The sequence below is a fragment of the Miniopterus schreibersii genome, assembly GCF_964146895.1.
Source record: "Miniopterus schreibersii genome assembly, chromosome: 1".
Taxonomy (NCBI): domain Eukaryota; kingdom Metazoa; phylum Chordata; class Mammalia; order Chiroptera; family Miniopteridae; genus Miniopterus; species Miniopterus schreibersii.
In genome coordinates, this window is record NC_138101.1 from 120542025 (window position 1) to 120567490 (window position 25466).

At 40.7% G+C, this 25466-nt stretch overlaps 1 protein-coding gene across 1 annotated transcript in view; it reads right to left on the minus strand.

The window, feature by feature from the left end:
* Positions 1–22619: 22619 nt before the first annotated feature.
* CCDC3 (coiled-coil domain containing 3) overlaps positions 22620–25466 on the minus strand; it is an 86189-nt gene continuing 83342 nt past the window's right edge. The window contains exon 3 of the mRNA XM_081137473.1: positions 22620–24598. Within this exon, the coding sequence (XP_080993599.1) occupies positions 24323–24598 (276 nt within the window). The 3' untranslated portion in view covers positions 22620–24322. The remainder of the gene's footprint in view (positions 24599–25466) is intronic.

Below are 25466 nucleotides of genomic sequence, written 5' to 3' on the forward strand. Positions count from 1 at the left end.
TTTCAGAGAGAGGGAGAGGGAAAGGGAAAGAGAGATAGAAACATCAATGATAAGAGAGTCGTCATTGATCGGCTGCCTCCTGCATGCCCCCCAGTGGGGATCGAGCCCACAACCCGGGCGTGTACCCTGACCGGGAAATGAACCTGCAATCTCCTGGATCATAGGTGGATGCTTAACTGCTGAGCCACTCCAGCTGGGCTTATTTTATTTTTAAATTTCAATTAACTTTTATTTTTTCATACATTAACTTTTTTCTCTCTTTTTAAAAGTTTTTATTCCTATCCTCCACCCCTCCCGTTTGGCAACAATTAGCTTTTGTCTATATCTATGTGTCTGTTTGCGTTTTGTTTTGTTTATTTGTTTTGTTTTGTTTTGTTTTAGATTCCATCTACAAGTGAAATCACATGGTATTTGTGGTATTCGTTTTGCTCTGTCTGACTTATTTCACTTAGCATAATACTCTCTAGGTCCTTTTATGTTATCACAAATGGCAAGATTTCTTCCTTTTTTATTGCTGAGTAATATTCCATTATGTGTGTGTATATCAATAGATAGATGATAGGTAGATAGATAGATAGATAGATAGATAGATAGATAGATAGATAGATAGATAGATGATAGATAGATAGATGATAGATAGATAGATAGATAGATAGATAGATAGATAGATAGATGATAGATAGATAGATGATAGATAGATAGATAGATAGATAGATAGATAGATAGATAGATAGATAGATAGATAGATAGATGATAGAGGCATTAGGTTGCTTCCATATCTTGGTTATTACTAGTAGTGCTGCAGTGAACGTAAGGCTACATATATCTTTTCAAGTTATTGTTTTTGTTTTCTTTGGATAAAAACCGAGAATTGGGATTGCTGGAGCATATGGTAGCTCTATTTTCAATTATTTTGAGAAGTCTCCATATTGTTTTCCATAGTGTCTACACTAATTTACAATCCCTCCAACAGTGCACGAGGGTTCCCTTTTCTCCACATCCCCACCAGCACTTGTTATTTTTGATTTATTGATGACAGCTATTCTGACAGGTGGTTTTTATTTTCATTTCTCTGATGATTAGTGATGTTGAGCATCTTTTCATGTCTGTTGAGCATCTGTATGTGCTTTTTGGAGAAATGTCTATTCAGGTTCTCTGCCCATTTTTTAATTGGATTGTTTGTTTGTTTTTTAGTGTTAAGTTGTATGAGTTTCTCATATATTTTGAATATTAACCCCTTATCAGATGTATCATTGGTAAATATCTTCTCCCATTCAGTAGGTTGTCTTTTCATTACCTTGATGTTTTCCTTCACTGCAAAAACTTTTTAGTTTGATGTAGTTTCATTTGTTTATATTTTTCTTTTGCTTTCCTTGTCTGAGGATGCATATCCAAAAATATATAGCTAAGAGTGATGTCAAAGAATTTACTACCTATGTTTTCTTCTAGGAGTTTTATGGTTTTAGATCTTGCATTTAAATCTTTAATCCATTTTTAGTTTATTTTTGTATACAGTATAAGAAAGTGGCCTAATTACATTTTTTACATATATTTGTCCAGTTTTGCCAACAGCACCTATTTGAAGAGACTATCTTTATCTCATTGTATATCCTTTGCCTCCTTTGTTGTAGGTTAATTGTCCATATAAGTGAGAATTTATTTCTGGGGTCTCCTTTCTATTCCACTGATCTATATATCTGTTTTTATACAAGTACCATACTGTTTTGATTATTGTAACCTATAGTATAGTTTTATATCAGGGAGTATGTTACCTCCCACTTTGTTCTTCTCAAAATTTCTTTTGCACTTCAGGGTCTTTGTGGTTCCATTTAAATTTTAAAATTAGTTCTAATTCTGACAAGAATGGCATTGGTATTTTAATAGAGATTGCATTGAATCTGTATATTGCTTTAGATAGTAAGGATATTTTAACAATATTAATCCTTCTAATCCATGAGCAACGTATATCCTTCCATTATTTGTATCTTGTTCAGTTTCTTTCTGAACTTTGAACTTTGATGAAATTTATTTCTAGATATTTTATGTTTTTTAGTGTAATTGTAAATGGGACTGTTTTCTTAATTTCTCCTTCTGATTGTCTGTTATTGGTATATAGAAATGCAACAGGTTTCTGTATATTGATTCTGTATCCTGCAATTTTACTGAATTCATTTACTAATTCTAATAGTTTTGTAATGTCTTTGTCTGCTTTTGGTACAGTGTAATACTGGCTTCATAGATTGAGTTTGGAAGCATTCCTTTCTCTTCAATTTTTTGAAATAGTTTAAGAAGGATAGGTATTAATACTTCTTTAAATGTTTGGTAGAATTCACCTGTGAAGCCATCTGATTGCAGACTTTTATTTGTTGGGAGTTTTTTAAAATTACTGCTTCAATTTCATAGCTAGTAATTAGTCTATTTACATTTTGTATTTCTTCCTAACTCAGTCTTAAAAGATTACATATGTCTAGAAATGTATCCATTTCTTCTAGATTGTCAAATTTGTTGGCATATGATTGTTTATAGTATTCTTTAATGAATACTAAAATACCTTTGTATTTCTGTGGTTTCAGTTGTAACTTCTCTTTCATTTATGATTTTATTTATTTTGGCTCTCTTTTTTTTCTTGATGAATTTGGCTAAAGGTTTGTCACATTTGTTTATTTTTTTCAAAGAATAAGCTCTTGGTTTCATTGATCTTTTCTATGTTTTTAAATTTCTATTTGGTTTATTTTTGCTCTGATCTTAACTATTTCCTTCCTTCTGTTTACTTTGGGTTTGTTTGTTCTTCTTTTTCTAGTTCTTCTAGATATCATGTTAGAGTGTTTATTTGGGATTTTTGTTTGTTGAGATAGACTTGTATAGCTAAGAACTTCCCTCTTAGAACTGTTTTAGCTGCATCCATAAATTTTGAAAAGTTGTGTTTTCATTTTCATTGGTTTCAAAATAGTTTTTGATTTTCTGTTTGATTTCCTGTTTAATTCATTGCTTGTTTAGTAGCATGTTGTTTAGTCTTCACATATTTGTGTGTTTTTCAATTTTCTTCCTATACTTGATTTCTAGTTTCATGCTATTGTGGTCATAAAAAATGCTTAATATGGTTTCAGTGTTCTTGAATTTATTGAGGCTTGTTTTCTGGCCTAATATGTGATCTATCCTGGAGAATGCTCCATGTGCACTTGGAAAAAAAGTATATTCTGCAGTTTCTGAATGAAATGTTCTAAAAATGTCTTATGTCAATCTGGTCTCATATGACATTTAAAGCCATTATTTCCTTATTAATTTTCTGTCTGGATTATCTATGCATTAATATGAGTGGGGCCTTAAAATTCCCTACTGTTATTGCATTACTGAGGAATTCTCCCTTTATGTCAATTAACTGTTTTTTATATATTTAGGTGCTCCTGTGTTTGGTGTATAGATATTTACAATTTTTATATCCTCTTCTTGGATTGACCCCTTTATAATTATGTAATGTCCTTCTTTGTCTTTTTAAATTTTGTTTTAAAGTCTATTTGTCTCATATAAGTATTTCTACCTCAGCTTTCTTTTTGTTTCTATTTGCATGGAATATATTTTTTCATCTCTTTACTTTCAGTCTGTATGTGTCTATTAGTTTGAAGTGAGTCTCTTGTAAGTAGCATATAGATGGTTTATGTTTTTTAATCAGCTCAGCCACTGTGTGTCTTTTTATTGGAGCATTTAATCATTTGCATTTAAAGTAGTTATTGAGAAGAATGTACTTATTGCCATTCGTTAATTGTTTTTTGGTGGTTTTTATAGTTCTCCTCTGTTTCTTCTTCTCTTGATCTCTTCCCTTGTAGTTTGCTGATTTTCTTTAGTGTTTTGTTTAGGTTCCTTTCTCTTTATTTTTTGTATATTTTTTGTAGGTCTTTTGTTTGTAGTTACCATGAGATTTATGTATATCATTTTATACTCATAGCAGTCTATTTTAAGTTGAAATGATTTTTTAAAAATATATCTTTATTGATTTCAGAGAAAGGAAGGGAGAGGGAGAGAGAGAGTTGAAACATCAATGATGAGAGAGTTGTCATTGATCTGCTGCCTCCTGCACGTCCCTGACTGGGGACAAGCCCACAACCCAGGCATGTGTCCTGACCAGGAATTGAACCGCGTTCTCTTGGATCCTAGGCCAATGCTCAACTGCTGAGCTACACCCAGCTGGGCTAAAGTTGAAATTTTTAAGGTCAAATATAGTCTATACAGGATACAGTTTTACTCCCTGCTCCATGCTTTCTGTTATTGATGTCATGTTTTAGATATTTTTATGTTGTGTATATCCTAACTACTTATTGTACTTTGAGTTGAGTTTGATACTTTTTTATTTTTACCTTGTAGTATGTTTTTTAAGTGTCTGATTTGTTGTGTTCATTAAATACTTGACTTTACCTGTGACATTTTTTTTCCTTTCTCATATTTTCTTATTTCTGGTTATGGCCTTGCCTTTTCTGCTTAAAGAAGATCCTTTAACATTTCTTGCAAAACTGGTTTAATGGTGATAAATTCCTCTAGTTTTTGCTTGTCTAGGAAACCATCTGTTCTTCAATTCTGAATGATACCCTTGCTGGGTAAATTATTCTCTGTTGTAGGTTCCTTTATTTCAGCACTTTAAGTACCTTATGGCCTGTAAAGTTGCTGCTGAGATATCATGTTCTTTCTTAAAATTGCCTTTGTGTTTCAGGGTTTTTTTGTAATTCCATACAAATTTTGTGATTATTTTTTATTACTATGAAAAGTACCATTGAAATTTTGATAGGGATTGTATTGAGTCTATAGATCTCTGGGGTAGTAAGGCTATTGTTACAATACTAATTCTTCCAAGTCATAAGCATGAGATACCTCTCCGTCTGAGTTTTCTTCAGTTTCTTTAATCAGTGTCTTACAGTGTTCAGTGTACCTCCTTGGTTAAATTTATTCCTAAGTATTTTATGTTTTTTTTAATGCTATGTTAAATGGGATTGTTTTTTAAAATTTCTTCTTCAGATAGTCTGTGTTCGTGTATAGAAATACAACTTTTATTTAATTTTTATTTAATTTTTATTTTTTATCTTGCAACTTTATTGAATTCATTAAGAGTTCTAACAGTTTTTGTGGAGTCTTTAGGATTTTCTATAGATGAGATTATGTCATCTGCAAACAGACTATTTTATTTCATCATTTCCAATTTGGGTGCCTTTTATATTTTCTACTTAATGCCTAGGACTTGCCATAATGCCTTTATTCCATGTTGAATATAGGTGGTGAGGATCAGCAGCTTTGTCTCATTTCTGAAATTAAAGGGAAAACGTTCAGCTTCTCACCATTGAGAGTAATGTTAGCTCTGGGCTTGTCAAAAATGGCCCTTTTTATGTTGAGGTACATTCCCTCTATACCCACATTGTTGGGAGTTTTTATTGTGAATAAATGTTAAATTTAGTGAAGTGCTTTTTCCGCATCTATTGAGATGATCGCATGATTTTTACCCTTCATTTTGTTCACGTGGTGTGTCACGTTGGTGAATTTGCAGAAGTTTCACCATCCTTGCATATCTGAAATAAATGCCACTTGATTGTGCTGTATGATTTTTTAAATGTATTATGGAATTAAAACCATGGGCTGAGCACCTACTAAAAAGCAGGCATGTGGGAGATTCTTTACCCACATGACCCCATGAGCTCTTGATGCAGCGCTATGGGCAGCTATCATTATTTCTATTTTATATATTTCATTCCAGGGTGTATCTGACCCCAAAGTTTTGCCCCCTCCACTACTCTAGTAGCCTCCCCTCTGGAATTGAGATGTGACAGCTACCATGCAGGAATAGTAGGAAAGTCAGCACTTCTGCAAGTAAAGATCAGACATCTTCCCATTATCCCTAGTAACATTATTCCAATGGCTTTAGTGAAAAGAGAGGAAGGCTAGCATAATGGAATAAGAAAGCTCCGAGGGACCCACGGGCCAGTTCCCGGCTCTGAAATTGTCTAGTTGTATAGCTTCATGATAATAATAGCTGCTCTGGACTGAATTTTGTCCCCACGCCCAGATTCATATGTTGTAGCTCTAATCCCCAATGTCATGGTATTTGGAGATGGGGCCTTTGGGATGTAATTACAATGAAATGACACCAGTTCAATTCCCTAATCAGGGCCCTAATCTTGATGGGACTGGTGTCCTTATAAGAGGAGGAGGAGAGCTTGCTTCTTCCTTCTCTCTCTCCCCCCGCCCCTCTCCATGCAGAGGAATGCCCATGTGAGGACACAACATGAAGGTGGCTGTCTACCAGCCAGGGGAGAGCTCTCACTGAAAAACAAATCTTCTGGCACCTTTATCTTGGACTTGTAATGTCCAGAACTGTGAGAAAATGAAATCTGCTATTAAGCCACCCAGTCTGTGATACTTTGTCATGATAGCCTAAGCAGACTAAAATGGATTTTGTTACTGAAAAGTGATGTGCTGCTGTAACAAATACCTAAAAATGTGGAAATGGCTTTTGAACTGGATAATTGGTCGAGACTGGATTGCTTTGAAGAGACCATTGATAGAAAAATGAACAATGAAGGTGATTCTGCTGAGCATGGCAATTAAAAACTGGAGGAGCCCTAGCCAGTGTGGTTCAGTTGGTTGAGTGTTGTCCTGTGCATAGAAAGGTTGCCGGGTCAATTCCTGGTTAGGGTACATGCCCAGGTTGCATGTTCAATCCCCTGTCAGGGTGCATATAGGCAGCAACCAATCAACCAATCAGTGTTTCTCTCTCAATTGATTTCTCTCTCTCTCTCTCCTTTCCTCTCTTTTTAAAATCAATGAAACATATTTTTAAATACAAACTGGAGGAAAGGTGATTCTTGTGATAAGGTGGGAAAGAATTTGACTGAATTGTGTTCTAGTGTTTTGTGGAAGGTAGAACTTGAGAGTGATGAAATTGGATATTTAGCTTAGGGGTTTTCTTTTTAATTTCAGCTTTACTGAAGTATAACCAAAATAGGTGAAAAGATTCTTAAGCAAAGTGTTGAAGGAGTGGCTCAGTCTCTCCTTATCTGTTATCAGAAAATGTGAGAGAAGAGAGATAACTTGAAGGAATTGTTAGGTAATGAGGAACCAGAACTTGAAGATTTGGAAAACCCTCAGCCTATTCATGTTGCGAAAACAAGTAAGAAAGTGTGCTACGAAGATCACACCGAAGATGTGGGTGGAAAGCCATTTGATAAAGTGACTATGGATGTGAACCAGGGATTTATCAGCCATCTCAGCAGAAGCCAGGCATAGAGATGGGCTATACCAGCAGAGACACTGCCATTTTGGACCAAAGGGAACAGAATAAGACAATAGAGCTATTCAGCTTATGAACATCTTTTATCTTTCAAGGAAAGGGAAGAACGACCCCAAAGATAATCCAGAGATCATCAAGGCCGCCGTTCCCACCACAGGCCCGGCGTGCAGGGCTGTTTCCTCCTTAGTGTCATAGGTTTCAGAGGGCAGGCCCCCTCCTCAGTTTCAGCAGGCCAGCTACCCTGCCCAACCCCTCCCGGGCAAGGCGACCACGCAGAGCTAAGGGGGCGGGGCTGACGCCTAGGGCCACAGGCTGACGCTGCCCTCCCCCCCCCCCCCCCCCCCCCCCCCCCCCCCCCCCCCGAGAGCCTGGAGAGCAGAGCTCCCAGTAGTAGAGGATTATTCTAGAGCTGTAAGATTGACTGGAATTTGTCTTGCTAGATTCTGGACTTGCTTGGGACCTGTCACCCCTTCCTTCTTTCCAGTTTCTCCATTTTGGAATATAAATCACTATCCCATACCTATCCCACCATTGCATTTTGGAAGCCCATGACTTGTCTGGCTTCACACATTCATAACTGGAGAGGAATTTTGCCTCAGGATGAAACTTACCTCATATTTCTTCCATACCTGATTCAGATATTTAGATGAGACTTTGGACTTGGAATTGATGCTGGAATGAGTTAGACTTCGGGGCTTTTAGGGTGGAATGAGTATATTTTGTGTGTGAGAAGGACATGAATTTTGGGGGCCCAAGGGAGGGAATGTTATAAACTGAATTGTGTTTCCCCCAAATTCATGTACTGCCGCCTGACCCCCAATGAGATTATATTTCCAGAAAGGGCCTTTGGGAGGCAATTAGGGTAAAATGAGTTGTAAGGATGGGGGCTTAATCCAATGGGATTGTGTCCTTACATGAGGAGAAGAGACATGAGAGAGCTCCCTCTCCCTCTCCCTGCATGCACAGAGGAAAGCCCATGTGAGGACAAGTGAGAAGGCAGCCATCTACACCAGAAAATGAGAAGCCCAAAGCTTGGGGAGGTCATATACCTTATTAGTGAAAAGTAGTTCAGGCACCTAAAAAATACTGGCGGAAGTGGAAAGAAGATCAGTATTTGCTTAAAGCCAGGATAATGGGAATTGATTGAAAAGGAGACTAGGGGAAACTTTAAGAGGCATGATAGAAATAAGTCTATATCTTGTTTTATATCATGGTTCCATGAGCATATATATTTGTCAAAACTTACTGAACTATATACTTAAAATGGGTACGTTTTATTATACATAATGTATAATTCAATAAAGATGATTAAAATTTTTAAAGAAAAATAAAACATTCTTAATATTAAAAAGAAAAAACTGTAACTCAGGCCACTGGGTCTGAATCCCAGCTTTGTTACAGATTGTGTGATTTTGATCAAGTTACTTAATCTCAGGTCTCTCAACCTCCACTTCCTCATCTGTAAAGTGGGGATAAGAATGTTTTCATAATATATACTTTAAGACTGTCATAAAAGTATTTTATACTAGATCTTGTTTTTATGCATTCATCCAATAAATACATAATGAACGCCTACTGTGTGTCAAGCACCATCCTAGGTAGGAAGGATGGAGCCAGCATTCTGGGCAGTGTAGCAGTAAACAAGACAGACAGGGTTCTTGGAGCTAATTTTCTAATGGGGGTGGGCGATACCACAGACTGGGGAAAAAAAAGATAATTGCAGATAAAAATTATATGCTATGAATGAGATTAAGTGAAGTAATGCAGTTACCTAGAGAATATATTAGGCAACATGCTCAGAGAAAGACCTCCTGAGGGGATAACTGGACCCAATTTTAAAGGAGGAGAAGGAGACCATGCAAAGATGAAGGTGCTGGGCAGAAGGAATAATATGTGCAAAGGCCCTGGGGCTAGAATGAGTTTGGACAGTCAAGGAATAAAAAACTCAGTATGTCTAGAGAGTAGTGAGTACAATTGAGAGACAAGAGCAAGGAGAGTGGTCTGAGATAGGCTTAGGATGGGGTGTGCATGAATCAGTGGGTTTAGGGGGATTGTGAAGGCAAGGAAAGCCCTTGGAAGATTTACAAAGGGGTTGAGAAGATTTTATTATACATTACAACAATCATTCTGGTGATGCTGTGGAAAATTAGTTGTAGAGGAGACAAGCCAGGAAGCTTGTAGGAGGCATTACAGACACTGGGGGCTTGGATCATGGTGGTGGCCTTGCAGAAGGAGAGAGGTAAGTGGATTCTGGATATATTTTGGCCATAAGAGTCAGCAGATCTTTCTGATGTCCTGCATGAATGGATGAGAAAAGGAAGAGAATGAGAGTCTGGAGCTCAGGGGCAAGATCAAGGCTAAAGATATAAGGAGATGCCCATAGCAATGTAAAGTGCGTTGTTATTAGGGCTCCCTGAGATTGCAGAGGCCCCACTTTTCCTGTCTTCCTCTAAGCCTTAGAGTCTAAGGTATAGTTCAGTCTCCTGAGATGCCTACAGGGAGCAGAAGTGTGGGGGAAGGAAGAGGAAACAAGGCCAAAGGTGGTTCTCAGTAGACGCTGAGAGCCAATCACCACGTTTCAAAAAATATTTCCCTTCCCTAAGGGATCCTGTATATTTGCAGACTTCGTCTAACTCCTCATTTTTCATGTCCCATGTTAAATGTCACCTTCTCTAACCATCCTTTCTAAGCTAGGTCCCTCTTGATTTCCACCCCCACTGCAGCATTTCTTCATTCAACACACTGATGATTTCATGTGTTTTTGTTTCTTCTGTTGGAGAGAGAATTAGACTCCATGGTTGGAACCTGCCTGTCTTGGTCAGCCAGCATTAGTACAGCGCCTGGCACATAGTAGGTGCACAGTAAATATTTGTTGAAGAAGTGAATGAGCTGCCCCTTCCGGAGATATCATTGGCGCTCTAAGCATTGGCTGGAATAGCCTTATTCCAGATCACCAAGCTCTCAGCTCAAGACAAGGAATGGGTTTGGTTTTGTTTGTTGAGGTGAAAACATTTAATGTGAGACCTGCCCTCTTAACAAAATAGTGAAAGTCACAGAAGCAGAGTAGAATGGTAGTTGCCAGGGATTGGGGTGAGGGGGAAATGGGGAGCTGCTATTCAAGGAGTATAAACTTTTAGTTATGTAAGATGAATAAGATCTAAGGAACTGGTTTTTAAAGACTGCACAGGGGATAATTATCGGGGAATATAAAGACGAACAGCGCAGCAGATTTCCACGCGCTGTGTGTGGGCCAGGCGCCATCTGCACCATTCGCTGAGCACCTCGGCGAAGGCACCCTTATGGGTGGGATCCCTGCCCAGAGATGGGTCCACTCCACCTCCCTGCTCAGCTCCTGAGGCGAGTGATTTTTTGTAAGCTTTTTGATTCATTCTCATGAGATATTGGGGCCAGCAAACTGGAAAACCCTCTGGCTATTTGCCAACTGCCTGGTTGAAAATCTAGCCCCTTCCATGGAAAAAGAAATTGAGAAAGTATTTTAAGATTTATAATCAGGGTATGTCCCCTGCAGGGGAGAAGGCTATTTTTATGTTCCATCTCAACACACTGGAGAGTTCTGGGAATACAGCACATATCCAACTTCTCAGACTAGGATGAGAAGCCAAGTGCTAGCTCTGCTCCTGAGGCATAAGCTGGAACTATCCCCGGGGTCCGTGTTTCTCAGCAAGGACTGCCCTCCAGCTCTATTTAGAGATAGAAAGGGACACAGTAGGCCCAGTTAAAAAAGTAAACAATGAAGTAGCAGGAAAGTTATAAAGGGGGGTTGAAATGGCAAAGACTTGTTCATCTGAACTATGGATCTCATACTGTTCTGAAGAGTATTAATGTGTGTGCCTGTGAATCAGCCAGGAGGGAGGCATACGGGCCAAGGAAAACCTGGCAAATTTTCCATCATTCTAGAGGAGGGAGGTCAGAGTTCATGGGTTGAGATAAAGGGTGACATTTCCAGGGAAATGTTAGAACTTTCTTTTGAAATATTGTTTATGCCTATCTCTTCCTCACTAAACAGTGTGGAAAAGTTCTGGAAACATCTGTATGTCAATCACAGTATTTCGGAAGGGAAAAGGGAGGGCTTAACTCTTTTTTTTTCTTTTTTTAACCCTCACCCGAGGATATTTTTTCCATTGCTTTTCAGAGAGAATAGAAGGGAGAGAGAGAGAGAAAAAAAACCCCAAAAACATTGGTGTGAGAGAGACGCAGCGATTGGTTGCCTTCGGCACACACCCCAACCAGGGCTGGGGATTGAGCCAGCAACTGAGGTACATGCCCTTGCCACAATCGAACCCAGGACCCTTCAGTCTACTGGCCGATGCTCTAACCATAGAGCCAACCAGCTAGAGCAGGAGGCTTAAATATCTACAGCCTGAGTTGCCAGGAAAGAGGTGCTGGTGAGCCTCTCAGCTAAAACCTTGCTAATGTTTCACTGAGAGCCAGAAAATGGGAAGCACCCGATATATACAACCTATTGGCTTGTTGGCGCTTGGTGTCTGACACCAAAATGGTTAACATGAGTTGAGAATAGAGCCTTTTCCTCAGAGATGTAAGAATAGTTCTTTGTGAAATGCTGTGTAGTTGCTTTTTGTGTGTTCTGCTTTGTGGGATATAATGTTCATTTTTACCTCCTCTATCCTTCAAAACTTAAAGGACAAGAATCCAATCCTTGAGAATCCCAGTGCAAAAGTAAAACGAACAAGTGACCAATGGCATAGATTGAAAATGTGTAACTGTGACCAACATCTGCTTTTTAAAGCAGAAATCGTTTCTGTGGGGTGGGAATTAGACCATGGAACAATCCTCCCGTTCTTTCCTGCTCTTCCTGAGCTGAAAGCCAGCGGTAGCTCCCCCATCCTCAGTGCCTCCCACCCCCCATAGTGACCCTGCTGCGTGTGCTGTCCGTCACAGTGTGCAGATGAGGGAGGACAGCCTCATACTGCCTGCTGGAGTGAATGACGGATGGGATGAAAATTCTGTAACAAAGGCAGGGCAGATACTCTGCTCATCATCACTGATGCTCATGATCAAAACAAGAAAAAATTATGGAAATTAAAAAAAAATCTCTCTTCTCTAACTGATGTATTTCTTTCATCTCTGAAGTCCCCAGGGTGTGTAGTTCTTGGCAAGCAGACAAACTGGGTGGATCTGAAAAGCTTGTGCCTCTGGGACACTGACAGGGGTTACCTGGAGGAGAGTTGTGGAAGGGCTAGGCTGACCCCTCCTTCCAGTGGATGCTTAGAAAAACTTTCCACTTGGCCTTGGATTGGTTACCCCCGAGATCTGCAACAGCCTCCCTCTTCCAAACTAAACACTTGGGTCTGAGTTATTAACTCTAAGTAAAGAGACTGCCTTGAGGAATCCAAAGCAAAATCTAACTGAACAAAAAAAGTGAGTTTTCAACACTGCCTGCAAATAACAAGTGGGGTGGAGGTGAAACTGCTCTTTGCCAAAGATCCAGCACTTGAACAACTGTAAAAAAAAAAAAAAAAATCAGTACTTTTGACTTTTAGGGAGATAGGAAAATCAATTCTGTTTTCAGGGCTATGTTGGAAAACAAATATATATATAAAGATGGTTGATAAATGGATTGGTTGACTTTAAATTTACTGCTGGAAACTAGTACAAAGAAGCTAAATCATCTCCACATCATAGAAAAAACATTTCTAAGGAACAAAAATAAAACTCAGCCATGTGTTTGCCTCTTGCAATGATGGCCTTCTGCTCAGAAACCATTCTCTTCATGATTGAAAGTCTCCCTATGGGTCCTGAGCCCCTAAGAGTGCTGTAGATGAACGTTTGTGTCCCCGCAAAATTCATCGGTTAAAACTCTAATCCCAGTGTGATGGTATTTGGAGGTGGGGCATTTGGGAGGTGATTAGGCCATGAGGGTAGAGCCCTCATGAATGGGGTTAGTGCCCTTAGAAGAGACACAGAGCTGCTTCTGCTCTCTGCTCTCCTTCCTGAGAGGATGCAGTGAGAAAATGGCCATCTGTAAACCAGGAAAGGGCCCTCACAGGCACCAAATCTGCTGAGTCCATGTTCTTGGTCTTCCCAGCTTCCAGATCTGTGAAAAATAAATGTTTGTTTAAGCCACCCAGTCTATGACATTCTGCTGTAGCGACCAGAACTAAGAGGGCTGAAGAAGGGATTTGAGCATGGATCAAAGTTGGCCTACAGAATCCTTAGAGTCCCTTCACCCTGGATTTCTATATGCTTTTAATGGACTCTTCTAGATTCTTTGTTGGATGTTGAACTTCATCAAGGAGACAATAGGTAACGTATCAGTGCTGCTTTGATTTTCAGCTACCTCCAGGGTTGCCAGGTGTCTGTCCTTCATAAAAATACCCAACCATGGAAATGATAAAGACAGTGATAAAGATGTGTCTATTTATTTTCTCACAGTTTCACTATTATTAGTAATTACACAGTTATTACTAATTTTGTGATAATTGGTTACATGGTAATAGATAGCTAATATTTTAGCCTAGTGTTTGCATTTGGATCAGTTTACTGATGTTCAGAACTACCTCAATTACCTTGACTTACAGTTTTTTATCAAGGGGGCTCCCCAAAATAATTTCTCCCAGAATAAATGTTCATTCTGAAGATAAATGACCTGTTTACCCTAAGAGCAGTGATTTCTCAGTCCTGGCTACTGATCAGCATCATATGAAAGGGGTTTTGTTTTGTTTTTAATGCTGCTGCAGGAACCCTGTTCAGGTAGAGGGAGAGACTGGCAGGCATCTTATTTACAGGCCCCCACTTGTTCCTGGGCAGCCAGGGTTGAGACCCACTGCTTTAGGGTCCCTTTCTGTAATTTTCCAGCACTTTTAGAATGGCAGTTTTGTCCTTGTTTCTGCCATTCAGAGGTTCAGACATGTTGAATTTCACTCTCAGAGAACTCCGCTACACAATTAAGAACAGTTTTTAATAAAAGAAAAGGACATTTCAGTGTCTGGTTTGAATTTTCTCATCTTATTGGACAGGAAGAAACAAAATGCCAAGCCACCCAGCTCATGCCAGCCATCTGGCACATGGAGCTTCATCTCACAGGGGGCGCGAGGCACAGCCAACTCATGATCCTTTCATGGGGAACAGGATTAATTGCAAAAACATAGATAATCAAAAAGTTTCATTCTAGTTCCTTTTTGAGCCTCCTCCTGAGCCTTTAGCAAAAGTTGAAGAAAGCAGCAAACTCATTAGAGTTTTATCCTTTCACTATATTCACAGCCTCTAGTGCCAAAGCCAACAGTTCTGTAGACCCCAGTGGGTGGCCGTAGCGAGACGAGGGAGGAGAAAAGCAAGGGGCTTTATAATCACCTCCCTGGAGAAACAGAGTCTGGATAACCAAAGAGTGATCTTGCCACATTTTCCTGTGTGTTTGTTGTAACGGTGGCACACAGATGGTATTTTTCAAGGCCGTGGCCCTAGAGTCCAGGAAAGTTGGAAGCTAAAAGGAACCTCAATCTTTATTCACAGGACAGATAGCTTTAGATAATGGCAGCTCAGCTGCCATAGGGCATTAGCCACGGAAGACACTGCTCTGGAGGTAGGATTTTCCTAGGGAGGTAGGATTTTCCCAGGGAGGTAGGATTTTCCTAGGGAGGTAGGATTTTCCCAGGGAGGTAGGATTTTCCGAGGGCGAGCGGCTGACAGGACCCTGGAACCAAGGAGTAATACTCCTGGCCCTCTTCTTGGTCAAGGATGAGGCAAGATGTTAGGCCAGGACGGCGAAGAGGAGGAAGCGTGGGTGGTGAAGAGCGTTGTTCTTTGCGTCTCTCCTTACACACCTCCAGTTCTTACATGATGCTGCTTTACCCCTTCCTTCCTTCCTCAGCAAGCCCTTGGTATCACATTGTGCTGGGCAGAGAATTCCGAGAGGCCTTAGCCTCAAACTCTGCCCCCGGAGAGCTCACAAATTAGTGATGGGGACAGACACAAGAGCTGACCAGAAAGAAATGTGCTCAGTGCTAGAATGATCCCAAATACTCTAGGATCATGAAGGAAGGAGTAATTGATTCCAGTTAGGGAAGGCTTCACAAATCAGGGTGTAATTGATACTTAGTTGTTGCACACTGTGAATATACCTAAAACTGCTGAGATGTACACCTAAAATTGCTTTTGCTGTATCCTCTTAGTTTTGGTATGTTACATTTCTATTTTCATTTGTCTGAAGATATTTTTTTGATTTGTCTTAATCTTGTTTGACCCATTGGTTGTTCAGTAACATGTTGTTTAATCTCTACATAGTTGTGAATTTTTAAATTTTCTTCTTGTAAAATTGATTTCCAGTTTCATAACATTGTCTTCAAGAAAGATACTTGATATAATTTCAGACTTCTTAAATTTACCAAGACTTGTTTTGTGCCTAACACATGATGAATCCTGGAGAATGTTCCATTTGCATTTGAGAAGAGTGTGTGTTCTGCTGCTGTTGATGGAATGTTCTGTAAATGTGTGTTAAGTCTACCTGGTCTAATGCGTTATTTGACTTCAATGTTTCCTTATCGATTTTCTCTCTGGAGATGTATATTCATTGATGAAAGTGGGGTATTAAAGTCCCCTACTATTATTGTATTGCTTTTTCTCCCTTTGTTTTATATAATTAGGTCCTCCTGAGCATGGTGCATAAATATTTACAAATGTTATATCCTCTTGTTGGATTGACCCCTTTAACATTATAAATGACATTCTTTGACTCTTATTAAAATCTTTGTCTTAATATCTATTTTGTCTGATATAAGTATTGCTGTCCTGTCCTCTTTTGGTTTCCATTTTTTAATGTAACCTTGTTTTCCATCCCTTCACTTTCGGTCTGTGTGGGTCCTTAAAGCTGAAGTGAGTTTCTTATAGGCAGCATATAAATGAATTCTGGTTTTTTTTTTGGGGGGGGGGGTATTTTTTTTTAATTTTTCTTTTTTAATCCACACCCGAGGATATTTTTTACATTGCTTTTCAGAGAGAGTAGAAGGAGGAGATAGAGAAACATCAATATTGAGAGAGATCTATGGATTGATTGCCTCCCGCACGTGCCTGGATGGAGCCTACAACCTAGGTATGCACCCTTGGCCAGAATTAAACCCGGGACCCTTCAGTCCACAGGCTGATGCTCTAACCACTGAGCCAAACCAGCTAGGGTGAATCCTGTTTTTTAATCTACTCAACCACTCTGTGTCTTTTGATTGGAGAATTTAGTCCATTTATAATTAATGTAAATTGATAGGAAGGATCTTATTGCCATTTTATTTGTTGTTTTCTGGCTGTTTTGTAGTTTCTCTGTTCCTTTCTTCTTGTCTTGCTCTCTTCTTCTTTTTTGTTTTTTTAGTTTTTTTAAATGAAATTTATTGGAGTAACATTGGTTAATTAAAAATTTCAGGTGCACAAGATTATAATCTTGCATGTTCCCCACCCAAAGCCTAGTTTCCTTCCATTATCCTCTTTTTTATCCCCTTCACCTACTTTGCCCTCCCCCCACCCTCTTTCCCTTTTGGTAGCCTCCCTCCTGTTGTCTACAGTTATGAATTTGCTTTTGTTTATTTTGTTAGTTCCTTTGGTACTTTTTGTTTTATATTTTACGTATGAGTAAAATCATGTCGTTTTTGTCTCTTTCCATCTGACTTCGCTTAGCATAATACTCTCAAGTTTCCCCCATATTTCATCTTTTTTATGACTGAGTAGTATTCATACACACACACACTGTAGTATATGTGTATATACACATATTATATATCACATTTTCTTTATCCAGTCAGCCACAGTGGACACATAGTTTGTTCCCATGTCTTGGCTATTGTAAATAATGCTGCAATGAATATAGGGGCACATACATACTTACAAATACGTTTGTTTATATTTTGGGGGTAAATATCCGAGATGAATTGCTGGATAATATGGAAGATCTGTTCTTAATGTTTGAGAAACCTTCATACTGTTTTCCATAGTGGCTGCACTAATTTACATTCTCACCAACAGTGTAGGAAGTTCCCTTTTTTTCACCTTCTCTCCAACACTTGTTATTTCTTGTCTTTTTGTTAATAGCCATTCTAATGGGTGTGAGGTGGTATCTCACTGTGGTTTTGATTTTCATTTCCCTAATAACTAGTGATGTTGAGCATCTTTTCATAGGTCTGTTGGCCATCTCTGTATGTCTTCCTTGGAAAAGTATCTATTCAGGTTTTCTGCCCATTGTTAAATCAGATTGTTTGATTTTTCTGTTGTTGAGTAGTGTGAGTACTCAAAATGGATTAAAGGCTTGAATGTAAGACCTGAAACAATAAACTACTCAGAAGAAAACATAAGCACTAAAATTATGGACCTTGGTCCTAGAGGAACTTCTGTGAACTTGACCCCAAAGGCAAGTAAAGTAAAAGCAAAAATAAATGAATGGAACTATATCAAACTAAAAAGCTTTTGCACAGCAAAGCAAACCTTCAACAAAACAAAAAGGCAACAAACCAAATGGAAGAAGTTATTTGCTCTCTTCCTTTTCGATTTGATGACGTTCTTTAGTGGTATGCTTACAGTCCTTTCTCTTTACCTCTTGTGTATTCACTCTGGGGTTTTGCTTTGTGATTACCATAGTTTTACATAAAATGTCTTAGAGTTTTAACAGTCTGTTTTAAGCTGATAAGTTTGAACACATTCTAAAGCTCTACATATTTACTCTCCCCCCTACATTTTATGTTTTTGATGTCACAATTTACATCTGTTTATCTTCTGGATCCATTAACAAATTATTGGAGTTAGTTATTTTTAATACTTGTGTCTTTTAACCTTCATACTACCTTTATGAGTGATTAACCCTCACCATTACAACCTTATTCTGATTTTATCTATATATTTACCTTTATAAGTGATATTTATACTATGATGTGTTTTCCTTTTATTAGCCACTTTTTATTTTTATTTTTATTTTTATTTTTAACAACTTAAAGAAGTCCCTTTAACATTTCTTATAAGGCCAATGTAGTGGTGCTGAAATTCATTTGCTTTTGCTTGTCTGGAAAACTCTATCTCTTCTTTAGTACTGATGGACAACTTAAATGGAACTGATATTTGCATGTTGAGTTTGTATCTTGCAACTTTACTGAACTTACATATTCTGGGTTTTATTGGTGATGTCTTCATGTTTTTCTATATATAATATCATGTTCTCCTTCAATTCTGAAGGGCATCTTTGCTGGGTATTCTTGATTGGTAGTTTTGCTCTTTCAGCTCGCTGAATACATCATCCCAGTCTCTTCTGGCACACAAAGTTTCTGTTTAAAAATCTAGAAATCTGCTGATAATCTTGGGGGGGGGGGGGTGATCCCTGTATGTAACAAGTTATTTTTCTCTTGCTGCTTTTAAGATTCTCTTCTTGTCTTTAATTTTGACAATTTAATTATAATGTGCATCAGTGTGAGTCTTTTTACATTCATCTTTTTTGAGAATCTGAGCTTCCTGAATGTGGAAGTCTTTCCCCAGGTTAGAGAAGATTTCAACCATTATTTCTTTGATTTAGCTTTCTGCCCCCTTTTTTCTCTCTCTTCTCCTTCTGAACCCCTTTAAACATGTATTTTGGTATGTTTGATGGTGTCCCATAAGTCCCTTTAGCTGTCTTCAGTCTTTTGCTCCTATGGCCGGATGAGTTCTACTATCCTATCGAGTTCACTGATCCTTTCCTTTGATCTAGTCTGATGCTGAACCTCTGTATTGAATTTTTCAGTTCAATTATTGCATTCTTCAGTGCTGTGCTTTGTTGGGCACTTTTTAATATTTTCTATCTCTAGTTGAAATTCTCAGTTTGTTCATGCATGCTCTTCATCTTCATGTCCATTATTTTGGACTATCAGGTAGCTCCTATTTATTCCATTAAGATCTGTTTCTGGAGTTTCATTTTGTCCTTTGTTTCTTCATTTTCCTTGACTCTCTGTGCTGGTTTCCATGTATTAGGTAAAACAGCCACCTCTCCCAGTCTTGACAGAATGGTGTTGTATAGAAGATAATCCTCATCTATCAGACCGGCCCATGCTCCCGGTTGTTTCTCTAACCTTTGTGATTGAACACCTACTTTGTTCCTAATGTCTCCAAAGAGTTGAGTGTCCTAAGACCTGTCAGTGTCCCAAAGGGGAGGATCTCAGTCAGCAGCTATACACAGGCCCCTTGGAAGCTGCACCTTCAGGCACCAGCTGGGAAAGTATGTAGTTAGGCATCATCCAGGGAGAAAGTGGGAGGTGGGAATTTCCTGCCTGCTCCCTCTGCACTGGGCCCCAGTATAAAGTTGCAGATGGCGCTCCTGAGGCTGTTAAAAACTGTTTCTTCATTTGCTACAGTCCTGTGGGACTCATGAATGCAAGCCTCATTAACTATCAGAGCCAGACAGTTCGGGGGCCTGTCCCTCAGGTGGCAGCCACAAAAGCTGGGGCACCAGACATGTGTATAGGCTCCTTTCCCGGAGAAATTGGTGAGGCTTAGAGTGGACTAGAGGGAGAAGGCAGAGGAGGTGTATGTGGCTTCCCTGGTCTTTGGGGAGGGTGCAGTCAGCTTCCAGATGCATGCTGAATCAGAAGGCAGCAGCGTTTAAACTATGCAAATAGACCTCTTTCAGGGAAAGACTAGAAGATGGGCATTTCTGTCTGATCTCTGTACACTGAGCCCTGGGGAGATAGCCGGTTAAGATCTTTTTTGTTTTGTATGGTCCTGTGGACTCCTGAATGGAAGCCCCATTGGCGACCAGAGCCAGGTGATCTGAGGACCCATCTGAGTCAGATATGTGTATAAGTTCCTTCGAGGGAGATATGGTGACTTGGAGCGGTCTAGAGGGAAAGGGCAGGGAAGGTGTCCATTGTCTTCCCTGGTGTGTGGGGAAGACTTCAGCAAGCCCCTAGGTGTGTGCTAAGTTAGAAGCCTGGCCCTCACAGCAGCTGTTCAAGTGCGCTAATCGCCCCCACTGAGGAAAAGAAGGAAATGGGTGTGTTTTGCCTGCTCCCTTTGCACTGATCCTGGGGTAATAGCTGGAGTGAGTGCCAGTAATAATTGCTTCTCGGTTTGCTATAATCTTGTGGTCTTGTGGATACAAACCCCACTGGCTTTCAGAGCTAAGTGTTTTGGGGCCCATCTTTTGGGTGGGAGTTTTAAAAGTTGGGGTGCTAGGTGCAGGGTCCAACTGCGGAGAGAAACTGGGATTTGTGGGTTCCCTCCTGATTTTATGGCGCTGTGCAGGGGTGGAGCTTATGGCCAGAGTGTAGCCGGTCTTTTCTACTCATTTTGATATGGGTATTTTTTTGTTCCCCCGACAAGTAAGAGTCACACAGCCAGTTTCTAAATTTCTTTCAAAGAAAACTGCTCCCTGTATAGCTGTTGCTTTGGTGTGTCTGAGGGAGGAGGGGAATTCAGGAGCCTTCTATGTCACTTTCTATAAAGACCACCTCAATACTTTATAAACCATGTTTGTTTTTTTCCTGGGATGAGTAGATCTGAACATGGCTGGAGGATAATGGCAGAAATCCCCAACAAAGAAAAGAGTCATGATAAAAGAGGGGAACACTGGTGAAGACAGGTCTGGAGAAGGACCAGTATGAACTCAAGAAAAGAGAGAGCGGTTTGACCCTGGATGTGGCCAGGAGGGATAGCCTTCCTTTGAGGTGGGAGTGAGGAGAGAATTGTGAGTGGCATGCTAGGATGTTGAGGACACACATTTCTAATGGACTATATTTTCTCAGTAAGTTTGGAGGTACAGCTATCTACTGACTGCGAAAGAAAAGGAGGCTCAGAAATAAGGAAAATGGGAAAGAGGCAAGTTTAATGTAAAGATTGACAAGAAAATTTTAGAGTCCCACCAAATATTTTTATTTCTTACATGCATTGGGCCTTTCTGGTGAGCATTTAAAATAAAAATGATTCTAAGTAATGCCTGTTGAGTGCTTGTGGAGAGTCAGGTGGCATGCTAAGCATTTACGTGAATAATTTCATTCAATCCTCTTAACAGCCTTTGAGGTAGGAGTGGTTGTTATCCCCGTTTTACAGATGAGCAAGTATAAAGAGAGAAACGAAGCTGCAGTTGGAACTCGATTGGCCACCTGTACCTGTTGTGTGCATTGGACAATCTACTTATAATCTCTTGAAGCCCCAGAATGGGGACTGGGGATCAGGATCACTATTTTATAAAATTGTTAGGAATATTAAATGAGGTAATATTTAATCTGATCCCGTCAGCCTAACATATGCTGTGTACTTGATTGTTTTTAAACCATTGTAGAATGTGGACTGTTGCTGAGCCAACAGTTGATGCAGTCATAGTGACCAGAGTTTGTGTTCTCTCTCTCCAGAAGATGGGGCCTTGCACCAGAGGAGCAAGAATCCCTGTTAACTTCCGCTTCCACGTAGGTGCCATAAGTGTGTGACACAGCCTGAGTGCTAAAAAATAAAAAGAGGGAGCCATAGCAATAGAGACAGTGGCCTGAACTGGAGTTACCAAAGATATTCACATTCAAACACAATGTGGAGGCCCAAGAAGTCTCTTCTGCACACTAGGTATAACCTACATGCTACCAGCTTGTGACTCCTGGAGATTGTATTTAAAGATTCTAGATGTCTGCCTCTTGTTTATTATATGACTTTGGAAAAGACACTTGGCCTCCTCAGACCCAAAGTGGAACTAAACAATGACCTATATGTCAGAGGTAGTGCTAGGAGAGGGTAGCTAACGTATGTCAAGTTTTGGTGAGTATTTATAATTGGAATATTCTTGAATAAAAAAATTCCTACTTGCCCTGTGTGGCTCAGTTGGTTGGGCATTGTCCCATACACCAAAAGGTTGCCAGTTCCATTCCTCATTAGGTCACATGCCCGGGTTATGGGCTCAATCCCCGGTAGGGGGCGTGTAGGAGGAAGCTGATCAATGTTTTGTTTTCACATGGATGTTTCTGTCTCTCCCTCTTCCTTCCTTTCAAGAAAATCAATTTAAAAATCTTTTAAAAAAATTCCTAATACCATAAACAGGTGGCAAGGACTATGGTTAAGATGACAACACAGCGGATAACAGGGACCCGGGGAGTTCCCTTTGGTAACTGGTCTGAGGGTGCTTTTGATGACTTTGATTAATGAAGCTGCCGTCCCTTGTGAGGAGCAGGCCAGGATAGCTCTGCTTTTCTGCAGGTGTGCTGAGAGATGGAAACCCTGAGAGAGACAGGGTTAGGCCACATCCCAACAGGGAAAGCAGAGGAGGTTTCAGCTCAGTGTCCTAAATGCCCCAGGTGTTACTCATCCCCCCCCCCCACGCCCCCAGAGGATCTAGTTGCCTTTTCAGGACAAATCTTGACATTTCCCTGGTCCAAAAAAACCCCATCACTTTACTGTTATGGCTGAAATATTGCTCATATTTATTGAAAAGGGAGAACATAGTGCAGATGTAGAGATCCAGCTTCCACAGTTCTGCAAACACCGACTGTGAATCACCCTTAGGCTTGTCATTCTCTTCAGTGAAAGCAAACCACCCTAAGGAAATATCCCCAGGAAGAAGAACCTAGAAGACGCACCTTCTGTTGTACCCCACTAGGAAGCATCCAGCTAATAAAGTGGTGGTAGAAGCTTGGAAATGAAGTGCCCATGAGCAAAAAGCTCCAATGCCATTCAGTCCAGGGCACAGAGTTGTACCTGAGGCAGGAGCCTGCCACTGAGATAAGTGGCACAAGACAAGTGGCACAAGGTCCACCCCCCACTGGTGAACAGTGGGATGGAAATCTCACAGTAACTGCAGTGGAGAAGACAGAATAATCAGGCCCTGTAGTGTCTTGGGTGGTCTGTGGGCAGCCAATCCCCCAGCGAAAGGCCAGAAGCTTCCATCTGGAAAAGCAGGGGAGGGAAACTTGGTTTGGAGGTCCAGCAATAGAGGGTAACCAAGAGAGGACGCTCAACTGACCTCTTACTAACACAACTGGGACTTGATCAAATGTGCCTAAGTCAAGAGCTCGAGTGTCAGGTATACTGAGCCCTCTACTTCTTAGTTGTAGGACTGTCTTTAAAGGTTTCTATCCCAAGGGGATGAAGAGTTTGATTGTGTACAGGTGCAGTCACGACAGGGGACTGCTGTACAAACACTGCTCCGGGGCGAGGTCAGTCCTGGTGGGTAGAAAGCGTTTGCATGAAGCCAGAGATTGAACACCTGGAACAAGCCCTTTGGGATCCTGGATGGAAATAAAGTAAGGTCACGTGATCCCAATAAGGAGGTGTCTTTTACAGAAGTCCACAAAGTATTGGGGCAGCTCACCTTAAATTTGGAAAAGTTGGAAGAAATTACTGAGCAAACAGTAAGTTAAAATTTAGAAGAGGCTGAGATACTACTGGGGGTTTTCCAACTTTGGAATGTGGTGTGATGAAACCTGACAGGCCCGTAAAGGCCATGTCCCTCTTGATTAAAGCTGGTATTAGAAATTGGGTATACTTTCTCTTTGTAATGAACTGATGCCCAACCTAGTTCCCTTACCTTGCCAAGCTCATGAAGTCTAACGTGCCTCAGCTGTGAGAAAATGCTGGCTGGAGTATGGACACCCTGCGCATGTTACTTATAGGCATCCTTGGGTGCTTGGCAAGGCCGCCATCCTCCTTCCAAAGGTCTAGAAAATGAGACACCAGATGGTTCCATGATGTCACTCAGATCACACCTCAGAACTAGCAGTTGTTCTACAGCTTGGAGATGAGACCACACTGCCTTCTCTTCTGAAATAAAGGCCAAGCTCCTTGAAGTCTCATCTATCTAGAGAGTCTAAAATGTTCTTTCCCCAATATTTGCACTTTGCAGGCTGCTCCTGGAGGCTGAGGACAGGCCCTAGGCAAGCACACAGCTGCCAGGATCCTGCTACCTCTGGACTTCCAAGCCCCGTGTCTGGGACCAGGCCAGATAGGGACAGATTCCCCTTTAAACCAGCTAGACACTACCAAATGCATAGTAAAAATATCTTCTACAAGATCTGAAACATGTGCACGTCCACCACCGCCGTCACTCTCCATTCCCTGGGGAGAGGCAAGCCCAGCAGCGCCGGCTGAGGCACCGTGGGGTTCCCGCTATCCCCGCAGGTAGGTGCTGCCTGCGGGCTCCCGGCCCAGGGCATTGATGTGCGGGAGGGCTCCCGCTGTGGCCGCCAGCTTCTCACTGAGCTTCTGGTTCACCAGTTCCAGGTGGCGGCCGTTCTTGCGCGCTTGTCGCAGAGACCTCTTGACCTTCTTCACCCGGTCCCGGAGCTGCCGGTTCCGCTTCTCCAGGGTGGCCACCTTCTGCTGCAGTTTCTTCACGTGGTCTTCCTCCTCAAACAGGGCCTTCTGCACCGAGGAGCACATGAGCTGCGGAGATAAATGCCATGGAGGCAGAGGCAGGTGAGTTTCAGGAAGCGGCCCTGGGTGCTGCCCAGTGCCCAGCGGCATGGACCCTGGTATCACCCAGAGCCCTACTCTGCCCAGGACAAGGATGTCCCTCATGGCTCCTTCCTCAGTTTCACCCTGTGCATCCTGCCCTGAGCTCAAACACACACACAGCCCCTCCTGTGCTTTCTATATTTGGGTTCCTTGGATAATCTTGTTTTACAAAGATACTCTAAACACTTGTCACTCCTATCAAAAAGGAAAGAGCTTCAGTGAATCAAGAAATAGAAGATGAAAACCAGAGACAAAAATGCACGAAGAATATGGAAAGTTCACAAGAAAGGTGTTACAAATCTCTCTTAAACATAGGAAACGCATCTCAGCCACCCTCATAGTAAGATAAATGCAAATTAGAGCCACAATGAATTGCTACTTTTCAGACTGGTAAAATCAAACAGTCAGGATGTGGGAAATAGGCATCTCGTGTGCTGTAGGTAGAGTAAACTGCTGTAAAAATCAATCTGGCTACATCTATCAAAATGAAAGCCTCATATACCCTTTGATCTAGTAATTCTGGGCTTTATCTCATAGAAATACTCCCACATGTGCAAACTGCCACATGCTCAAATATATGACAGTATTATTTGTTATAAGAAGATTGAGAAGTGATGTTAGCATCATGGTAGCTTAAGAAATCCTTGTTTTTGTCCCACCCTCCAAAAACAACAGTTTGGCATCCATCCATGAACAAAAGGGCCTTCGTGGGAGCTGTGGGATTCAGCACCATACCAAGGGTCCCAGGAGGAGACTCACTCACCCATGCATCAGACAGACCATGGTCCCTGCAGGT